Raw genomic sequence first — 10,872 nt, 5'->3', positions numbered from 1 at the left:
TTTTACTCTCTCATCCGATGCGTTTGAAGCAGTCAAACCCAATATGATTTATGGATTCAACCCAGTTTTTTTTTTGTAGCTGTCGATACAGTCTAAAGGATTCAGTCTAACAGCTAATTAGATTCACGCCAGGGAGAGAACTGGGAAGAGAGGGAACATCAGGAAATGCAGCTGTTTTTCAGGAGCGCGCTTTACAGCTTTCGTTGCATTAAATGGAGGAATTTAGCGGTTTTATTTCACTGCAGGGGGTAATAAAATACGAGATGTCATTTTTATTATGTATTTTTTGTCATTTCTTGTGAAATTGGTGCATGTTATCATTGAAGAATTCAGAGAAATTAGGGGGGAAAGGGAGCTTTTCCTGTTATTGTGACGTCTCATACCAGTGATAACGGTGGAAATGATTCATTTTGTCAGCCTTGTTAGGGAACATGTTTTTACCTGAAAATGTTTTTGTTTTCATGTAAGACTAAGAATATGAAAAGGTATTTTTTAGTTTTTGCCGTTTGGTGTTAAATATTTATTTTAACGCCTTTCTGAATATAAAGTTCTGAAATTTTAGCTGACGAAACACATGAATCTTTCTCAGCTTCCAAAGCCCAATGCGCTCCGTGCCGACTCCCGCTTCCTCGGCCCTTTGGCTTTGTGCTGCGCGAGTGTGAAGCCGGTGAGCTCTTGGCGTCCGGATACAACGGTGTCATCTCTGACACACTCGGAGGATTAGTTTTGTCGCTACTTTGTGTCTTGGCTCCAGTGTCAGCCATTCAATCCACTTTTCTCATGTACTGTGCTGGGGCTTAATGTCAGACTAGGCTGTCATCTACTCTGTCTCCCCGTTCATCTCCGTCTCTGTTTCACACACACACGCACACACTCACACACTCACACTCACACACTCACACACAGCAAAAAGCCCCTTTGTACCGGCACATTGAAGCACAAAATCGTAACGTGCGAGACACGTTTTGTGCTCGTTTTTCCTCGAACGAGGTCTGAATGAGGCTGATCATTTGTGTGAAACGAGGAAAATTCCTAAAATGTGTCTGATTTGCATACAAAATGGCTAAATCTGGTGGATAATTGTTCATTTATTAAAAACATAACAAATTCACAATAAAATACTTTTTTTAAATGACTTGCAAATGAACAAAAAAGAGCATTTGCACATTCTCCCTCTCCCCTACCTGTCTTTTTAAGCCATATTTATTCCAATCTGAGGGGGAAATTATCTCTAACAATTAAACTATGCTGGACTAAAAACAGAGAAAATGCATTTCATTATCATTCTGCCCTCCTCCCATCCAGCCAGCCAGCTCGCCAGGGTCACATGTAAATGGAGAGGGACACTTTTTGGAAGGTTATTTTAGAAGACGACAGTGTTTTGGGTACGGCTCCTAATCGTGGAATTAAACTGTGAAACGCTGGCGCTGGTGAACTGCGGTATGTGTGTGTGTGTGTGTGTGTGTGGATGCGCGAGTGTGTGTGCCGGTCGGCGGTCGTGTTCGAGCATAGAGTGTGCCGGCTGCTTGCATTACGCATGTAAATGCTCAGTAAATCAGCCTTTTATTGGTTGTAATAAATACCCAGGGGGCCGTGCGGCGTGGCCTCGCTCTCGTCCGCGCTGCACTCTCCCGCTCTCTCTCTCTCTAATGCGTCGACCCTCGGGGGCCTCTGTGAGAGAGAGGCAAGCCGCTGCACTCCACTCTCGCAGGTGGCTGCCAGGAGTCGACACACACACACACACACACACACACACACATAATATACAGTATACACACAAAACAGTCAACATCCAAATAGGACTAAATGTAATCAACGTTCTTGCACATGCAAACATACACACAGATGTGTGTTCAAGCGTGCAGGCGTACAGCACTCAACGAACAATTTGCTGCTGACATTAACATTTACGCAAATTTACACTGAAACCAACCAAAACACAAAGTGTCTCTCTGCTCAAACGGCTGCTGTTATTTGTCTGGTTTTTCTGTGTTTGAGGAACTGATACAAAAAAAAAGAAGAATTATTAACAGCTGATTTATTTCAGATCAAAGGGGGGGGGGGGTGTTTCCTTCAATCATTTCTCACTTCTGTGAAGGAGTTTAAGTCTTCAAAACTGATTTTCTTGCAAACAGATTGTCTTCAGGCCAAGATCTAAAGTAATTTGATTTCTATGCTTCAAAAACAGGAATTTGTGACATGAAACAATTGCTCCTTTTAGCTTTAAGTATGTAATGAATAATATCAGTTACTATCATGAACAAGAACAGATCTATATAAATCAGTGATACGAGTCTTTACAGGTGTTTCTGCATCCCTGCACTGGGGCTTCACTCATTCATATGTTCACACTCGTTGACTCGCTCGCTGACCGACTGCAACTGTGAACTGTTTGTGTTGTTCAGGACAAGGCTGCCCTGGAGAGTCTGAGTCAACAGCTGAAGCAGCAGGCAGAGGACAAGTTCAGCCACGCCATGCTGGACTTCACCATGAGCGGAGACTCTGACGGTAGGGACACACACACACACACACACACACACACACACACTCATGCGTGTGGTCATTTAGGTGACAAAAAGTGTGGGTTTTTTTTAAAATTGCAATAAAGAAGTATTGGAAAATGTGATTCTTCTGTTTAATTACCATACATTTCACCAGCTTAAAGTAAAATACTGTTTTTAAACGACATCTTTCAGTTTATCAAAACAAAATTCAAACCCCTTAAAATTTGAGAATAATTGTTTTGACTGGGAATATCTCGATGTCTGTATTTGTATTTCTGTCTGCCTCTCCTCACCTCGTTCCTCCCGTCTCCTCGCCCTCCCCCGTCAGGCTCCCCCAGCGTGTCAGACTCCAGAATATTTCGGGAGGCTCGCGGGCGTGGCACCGCCGAGCCGCACATCAAGCGGCCGATGAACGCCTTCATGGTTTGGGCCAAGGACGAGAGGAGAAAGATCCTCCAGGCCTTCCCCGACATGCACAACTCCAACATCAGCAAGATCCTCGGTAAAAAACACACACTCTCTTTTTCGCTCTCTCACACACACACACACACACACAGTCTGCTTTGAGTGACAGGAGCCTTTGCCCCCCTGTCACCTCACCCTCTACTGCGCAACCCAAGCCAAAGGAAGGATGCATGTACCGCGGCTCCTATTTCCCACTTTCTCCAACACACGCAGTGATTTCATTACAAGCGGTGGCATTGTGTAAGCGGCTGTTAATGAACGGCTGGGGAGAGCGCGGCTCCGACAAATGATGATATAATTCATTATGCATTAAACAAGCAGCGCAAGGCCGCCTGACATTTCCCCCGGACCGCCGGGATCAGCCCTGACATTTTAAAGAGCTCCTAAGCGTTTTATAACACAGGGAAATCTGGTTTTAATAAGCCCTCTCTCTCTGTCTCCCTCCCCTCCCTCCCTCTCTCTCTCTCTCTCTCGCTCTCGATTGCTAACAGATCGCAGAACAGAGAGAGAAAGACAGAGAGCGAGAACAGCCAAGTGCTGACAGCTTTTACCCATTAAACATACAGTAGTCAAGTGCAAATTCAGACCAGATATGAAACACACAGGCAAAGACAGACTCAAGATTGTGCACACACACACACACACACACACATGCAGGGAAGTGATACTACAAATCTATGAGCAGAAGCTGAGTGGAGAGAGATGACAGCAGGTTAAGTGAAGTCCTCATTAGTTTAGATAAGTACCTGTCGTCCGCAACGCTCTCCTCATTAACCCCTTTCAGTGTGAAACTTCCACTGTTATCTGTGTGTGTGTGTGTGTGTGTGTGTGTGTGTGTGTGTGTGTGTGTGTGTGTGTGTGTGTGTGTGAGAGAGAGAGAGTGTGTAAGCGTGCCGGTATTCACGTGAGCCACGCAGACATTTGTTCCTGACACGATGTAATTGATCTTAAAGCAGACGTGAATTTACACATTGATTTTTATTGATTTTATTTCTTTATTGATTGATTTATACAGCAGTTGTTATATTTGTATACACCTTCATACTCTTGTAAGCTGGAATTGACCGTCATCGTCGTCGTTAATGCGTCCCTGTCCAGGCTCCCGCTGGAAGGGCATGACCAACCTGGAGAAGCAGCCCTACTATGAGGAGCAGGCTCGCCTCAGCAAGCAGCATCTGGAGAAATACCCAGACTACAAGTACAAGCCGCGGCCCAAACGCACCTGCCTGGTGGACGGCAAGAAGCTGCGCATCGGCGAGTACAAAGCCATCATGAGGTCCCGCAGGCAGGAAATGAGACAATACTTCAGTGTGGGGTAGGGGAACTGTTTAGGGGAACTGTTTCTGTATGTTGAGTCATAAAGACAGCAATTCGATTTCATACTTGGGCGTAGTTTGGTATTTGATATTGATCTTCTGATTAGCACATCGGTAGCATTTGCTCTTTTACTTTATTTCGTTTTATTCGATTTTTTTTTTTGTTAGAACTTTCAAGTAAAAACAAAAGAAGATTTGCTTTTATATTGTTGCTGGAAATGTTCAACATATCTACACCAACCACAAGGTTTTGGTACAACATCTCTCGTTCAGGTTATGGATTTATTTTTTGTACGTTGCTCTTACTTCAGGTTGAATTGAGTCCTCATTAAATCTCCTTATGTAATTGTCATTTCCCTTTTTCTTAATAAGCCAGATGAACTCATATAAATTCAAACCTATGTTAACTCTGGGATTAGGAAATATAAAAAGCATACTTTTGCTACACATATTTTAATCTTTTTCTTGTGAATGACATCACGTGTACCTCTCTTCAGTCCGCTAAAAAGCATTGAAGAAAACAAACGCTTTTGGTCTGAACTGTTCACCACCAGCAGACACATCCAGTCGGTGTTGAGGGGTCACAGGAGTTCGATGAGAAGATTGATACCATTCTCTCTCTCTAGTGAATATGAAGCTACAGCCAGCAGCTAGTTAGCTTAGCTTAGCATAAAGACTGGAAGCAATCAAGGGACAGCATATGTCGTTACTTGTGGACACATTAGCCGTCTACTGTAGTGTGAGACTGTCGTGAACTAACACGCCTCTTCCTTGTGTGTTTCAGGCAGCAGGGCCAGCTGCCCCTGTCCTCCGCAGGCGTGGTTTACCCAGGTACCCTCTCCATGGCCGGAATGCCCTCACCCCAAATGCCCTCAGAGCACTCAAGCATGTCCAGCAGCCCCGAACCCAACGCCAACCACCACCAAAACCCCCACATGGCTGGCCTGAAGGGGGACGAGCCACGGATCAAGGAGGAGGAGCTGCGGCTGGACGACAGCAACGGCGACGTGTACGACGACTTCGACTACGAGGAAGAGGAGGCCGATTACACCAGCGACAACGAGAACCATATCACCAAATGATGCGTGACACAAGCCTAATTAGAAGCCAATCACCGCTGGTTAATCCCACACAATCCCAAACCCCCCCCCCCCCCCAATCAGGAAGAAAACTTTCTCTTTTTGCCAATCACCTCACGTCCCGACCTCACAACACCCGCCGCCCTCTCCCTTTTCCTGACTAACGTGGACTCTTTTAACGGAGCCAAGACCCCCCCACTGGAGTCCTGACACCAGCATCTGATCAATCAACGGAAGCACAGGACCTGTCACTCACACTGACTGTTACACAAACTGGAGTCTGGGGAGGACGAGACGACCGAGCCAGCCTCTTGACGCTTGCTGAGGAATATTCAAGTACTACTGCAAGATTTTGAGTGTAATGCCACGAGTGAGGAGAAATCAAATTCACACTCAAAAAGCAACATTTTAGACCCGTTTGTAGAAAATGAAAGACGGATCAGTGGACCTGTCAAAGGCTAACAGATGACACTTTAAGATGGCGGACCTGTTTATTATCAAGAGACACTTTTAAAGAAAAAAACAGCTTTTTTTGTTCTTTGGTTCTATAATATTCTCACTCAGGTACACGGTGCCAATAAGTGGCTTGTGAATGTGATTTGTTGTTTTTGTGCTACAAGTTTGAATAATAATAGAAAAAAGAGACTTTCCTTTTTTCCCCCTTTTGTTGTAAAGCACCTGACAGACATCAGACGTGTTTATTTTGAACAAGAAACATATCTTTTCTTCGACCTCTCAGTGTGCTGTGTCAGCGGTTCGCCCCTTCTTTTCTCTGCATTTTTGTGACTGCCCCGCCCCCCGATTGGAATCCGATTGGGACGGTCCAGCCAAGACTGACCAGTGCAGTGTGGACCGTCCCACCTTGAGGGATGTTCAAGGGGGGGGGGGGGAGTCTCTGGCGTCGAAAGCACTGTGTTGTGAGACAATCCACCAAGTCTTCTCCTCGCTCCGTCCCTCTATCTCGATCTCGTTCGGGGGGCAAACCATCAGTGCGACTTGGCTTGAGTGTGTGTCGGTGTGTGCTGTGAGCGTAGAATCTCATTTTTCAGTGCGAGAAAAAGGCTCAAAACGTCTCAGATACGGAAAGACAGGCTTACACTGCTGCTGTTATTAATTGTACCACACACACACATGCACACACACGCACACAGCTGTTGTTCTGTCACTCAGTGTTTTCCCGCTCCCTCCAATCAACATCCTCTTGCTGCCCTCAGTGGGCGGAGCTGAGCTGAAGCAGCCAGTCAGTGTTTCTGTTTGTATTTGAATACTGTATTTTATTATTTCTCTTCAAACTGCCTCTAGTCTAATAATATTATAAACAATAATTATAAGGATGGTCAGCGTTTCCTAAGTTTAGTAAGTTATGTACAGTATAATTTATTTTTCTCCTCTTTATTGGGTTTTTATGACCATATGAAACTATGACAGTCAATGAAACATTATTCTATTTAGCTGGTAGGTATTTAGATCTAAACAAAAGTTGTCATTTTACCTTGCTTTGTTTTGCATTTGTTTGTTCTTTCTTTTTCGATGCGTTGGTTTTGTATTAATCCTGCGGACGGGAGGGCGGGCGGAGTTACACAGCGAGCCGGCCCTCTGAGCTGAAGACGTAACCTGTTCATGTCCAAACCCATTTCTAAAAAGCACTCAGACTCTGAGGAAAAGAAGAACATGATTTTTTATTTTATTGTTATTATAATTTTATTTGTAACGGTGATTATAATGTATAATGTGAAGTTTCCTCTCTTTTATTTTGCCTTTTGTTTTTTTGTTTTTTTTCCCCCTGGAAATCAGTTTGATCACTTTTGGAAACTGTTTCCTGTGAACAAAGAGTCCCGCCCCCGTTTAACAGCTACGGCCGCCTCACCGAGACACAGTGGAACATCTCCGCCTTGGATCCGCACACATACATGCACAAACACAATCACTAACACACACACACACACATTTCAAATGAAGAGATTATCATGACAACCAAACGAATCCTATGCTGTTCTTTTTTTTCTGTTTTTACGAAATCTAGTATTCTAGATTTAAAATCCTGTACATATGCTTTGTTTGGTGTTTTTGTTTCATTTGAATCATAGGAAAGCAGTGTTTACCGTGATCCACCGGGGTGTTCCTCTGTGTGTGTGTGCGTGAGACGGCCAGCCGTATATACAGTATCTTTAAAGTCACTTCTCATCAGGAGCCCTTTGCTTTGTTTGAGCTCCACGCGACGCTCCAGGAGCCATGACTACTGTTCAGGTGTGCCGCCACATAGTGATCCCCACAATCATCCTCGCTGGAGATGCTCGCTACATGCCACAGAATGAGCCTCTGGGTCTTCATTCTGCTGTATAGTCACCCCTGTTATCACTCTATGGTTCAACCCATTGCTGGAGAGAGAGGGGGGCTCAGTGGATGAATCCACTTTTAGGGTGTCAGGTGGGTGGGTGGGGCATTAAGACGTCAATCATCCCTGCTGGCAAGGTCTGACCCCATATTAAGACAATGAAAACGATGATGATATTATTTAAGACAATCAAAGTCATGAGTGGAGCTCAAAACAAAGTAAGAATTATTACAAGTAAAAAAAAAAGAAAGAAATATCTTACCATCTCAACTTGAAAAATCAAGAAAGATAATTATGTAAATATAACATAGAGTTATAGATTTATATTTTGTTCATAACACAGTGTAATATAAGTTGTATATTTCTTTTTTTCTCTCCCTACTGTCTCTTTTATTGATGTTATCCATGCCACGGAAAAGCAGGAGTCACAGAACTCTCACACACAAAAAAAATGAAGAAAAATATCAAAGAAATAAAGAAAAACAGGAAAGGAGAAAAAAAAAAGCCGTGGGCTGCCACCACCATCTGTTCTAAGTTCACTTTTTTTCCAGTATTACTGCCAGACAAGGCTCTAATAAAGACAGCAATGTGTTCGGTAAAACTTGTGCTGGTCCTGGTCACTTCTTTCCTCCACACATACATTCACACAATGCTTTTACAGCTCAAACATATTCACATACACAGACAAATATGCACTGCCACGACCTTATTATGCAGCAATGCATCCACGCGTGTTGTTTTGATATTCATAAATCCAAGAAGATAAATACATAAGTTCATGGTCAGTTAATGATTTCACTGAGTTTTTATGAGTCAAATCAGTTTTATTCAAATCACAGCAGAATATTTCTCGACACACTTCAGGAAATGTTGAAATCTTGTTTTGTTGGTGTTTTTTCCTCCATATTTCCCCTCCGTCCGTCACCCAGTGACACCATGTGAGTCACCACGGCGGTGGCACTGCCCTGCGTCTCGCCGAACAATTCAATCATCTCCATAACAACGTGCTAATTATGCTAAGTCCACCTTCTTGCCCCTCCAATCAGAGGGCCAGCTGGGAGGCGTGGAGCCGAAATCACGGCCCGCTAGCAACCTGATAACCTAATTAAGCACAACAAGGGGCATGGGTGGAGATAAGGGGGGGGGGGGGCCCTGAGTGATGAAATGTGTGTGTGTGCACATGTGCGAGTCAAACAAACAAACAAAAGGAAAGCTGATGTGCTCTGTCCATCTTTAAAACATGCGTTGGATGCCTGTGCTGCCGTCGCCCATTTAAAAGCAAATCTTTAATTGATGTTCGCTTTAAGGATGTTGAGCATGTTCATGGGTCCACTTTCAAGGGTTAAAAACACAAAACCCCACTCAGTGTGCCCATTCAAATGCTGTCCCCATCTGTGTCCATATGTTCAGCAATCAACCCCCACAGCCCCATCCAACGCTTTGTGCATAAAAACTGTTAAATGCACTCAGAGGAGATGATTTTACGTGGTTTGCTAATTACCACAGCTTCACACACACACACACACACACATACACACAAAAAGCCCTTTTGATGCAATAAAGAGGCACGACGCAGATCCACAACTCCTACGGTAAGTGAAGGACTTAGCTGTTCTCTGGGCGTTGTGAATTTTTCAGAGGCAGCCCGGGGGTAAAACCCTCAGAAAAGGTTGATGTGTGAATACTTGAGGAGCAAGAAAGGGGGATTCAGATTTTTCTTTTTTCCTGTATTGTCAGCAGAACACGAGATGTTGGAGGAGGCAAACGGTGGCTTAATCACACACACACACACACACACACACACACACGCCCTAAAGTGCACTGTATGAGTTAGCTCAGCTTAAACCACAATGATCCACTGGCTGTTTCCATCACACTAGTTGAGACAAAAGAGGGAAAACTATTCACATGTTACTTGTGAACGGCTGTTCATATTTTTGCTGTGCATATACTGTCAATATGATTTAATTTGCTCAAACTTTTTGTTATTTTTGTGCAAATCCTGCAGAGCTCAGAGAAAAACTTATATGTTTGTCTAAACACTCAGCCCCCCACCCCTCCCTCCTCCTCCTCCTCCTCCCGCTGCACTTGCATCCATAGTCAACTGTGTCACTTTGAGGGCGGCCCTCTCTCTGCACCGGCTCAGTGAAATATGCAGTTTTCGACCGTGGGTGTTTGGAAATTGAGTGAAAACGATGTCACATTAATGATTTAAAGTAGGTAATAGGATGTGCTGTGACGCTGAGCCGCCAGCTAAGCTGAGTTTAAGGCTCCGGCGTTAATGTATTCATGAGGAGGGGGGATTATACGGAGACAAGAGCAGCTAGAGAGCTGAGTGCAGCAGAGCAGCCAGGGCCAACAGGCCTGTTAGATATTATATATATATAACTGCATTTAGACTGCGGGAGCAAACATTTCACAATGCAGCAGGACGGACTAAACACACACACGTACAGAATAGTGTGGAGATGCAGAGGGGAATTAAAAAGAAGCGATGTGATACTTGATTTACATCTGACTGCATTGCAACATAATTGTTATAATTGTTCATTGCTGAAGAGAAAGCTTTGTAAATTAATTATAAAAATGACATTAAGATAAATACATGAGAGAATAGAGTTTAAACAGGACAGCAGCACAGCACTATTAAACTGCCATTAATCAATAATCCTGATGTGGAAAAAATACAAAGAAAACCATGTTTAAAAAAGGTTTTAGTTAAATGTAATTAAATCTTTACAACTGAGGTCCTCCATTTAGAAAATACTTTATTGTCTAGTAATAAACAATAGAATAGAGCTTACAATTAGGTATCAATTCAAGCCCGAAAAGCACATATTATTATAAATATGTGTTTACCTGTTTGGTATTCCTTCATCCTGTCTCTCACACTGATATATACACAAACTGCAGCATCATTAAAACAGTAACAAAACAAAAATAAGGTGATCGTAAAAGTCTCATGAAAATGATTTCAGCACAGTACTTAAGCTGCAAAAATCTTCAAATATTTCATCAGTCATCCTTCGTTCTAAATGAAGCTAAAAAAAGTGAGAAGAGGCTCTGAGCCGGGCCGTTAATATTAGCTGATGCATTTAAGAGTCCATAAAATAATCCCATGTCAGAAAGTGACGGCAACACGATGCTGAGATGCAGAATAAAATAGAGAAATG

The 10,872-nt window shown here is 43.4% G+C and overlaps 1 protein-coding gene across 3 annotated transcripts in view; it reads left to right on the top strand.

The window, feature by feature from the left end:
• sox5 (SRY-box transcription factor 5) overlaps positions 1–7,779 on the top strand; it is a 36,668-nt gene extending 28,889 nt beyond the window's left edge. For all 3 annotated transcript variants that reach the window (XM_079294621.1, XM_079294620.1, XM_079294619.1), the window contains exons 8-11: positions 2,406–2,508; positions 2,833–3,006; positions 4,068–4,284; positions 5,070–7,779. In XM_079294621.1, coding sequence (XP_079150747.1) covers positions 2,406–2,508; positions 2,833–3,006; positions 4,068–4,284; positions 5,070–5,367 — 792 coding nt within the window. In that variant the 3' untranslated portion in view covers positions 5,368–7,779. The remainder of the gene's footprint in view (positions 1–2,405; positions 2,509–2,832; positions 3,007–4,067; positions 4,285–5,069) is intronic.
• The last annotated feature ends 3,093 nt before the right edge of the window (positions 7,780–10,872 follow it).

Source organism: Melanostigma gelatinosum (assembly GCF_949748355.1).
Source record: "Melanostigma gelatinosum genome assembly, chromosome: 22".
Classification (NCBI taxonomy): Eukaryota; Metazoa; Chordata; class Actinopteri; order Perciformes; family Zoarcidae; genus Melanostigma; species Melanostigma gelatinosum.
This window is presented reverse-complemented; position numbering and strand designations above follow the sequence as displayed.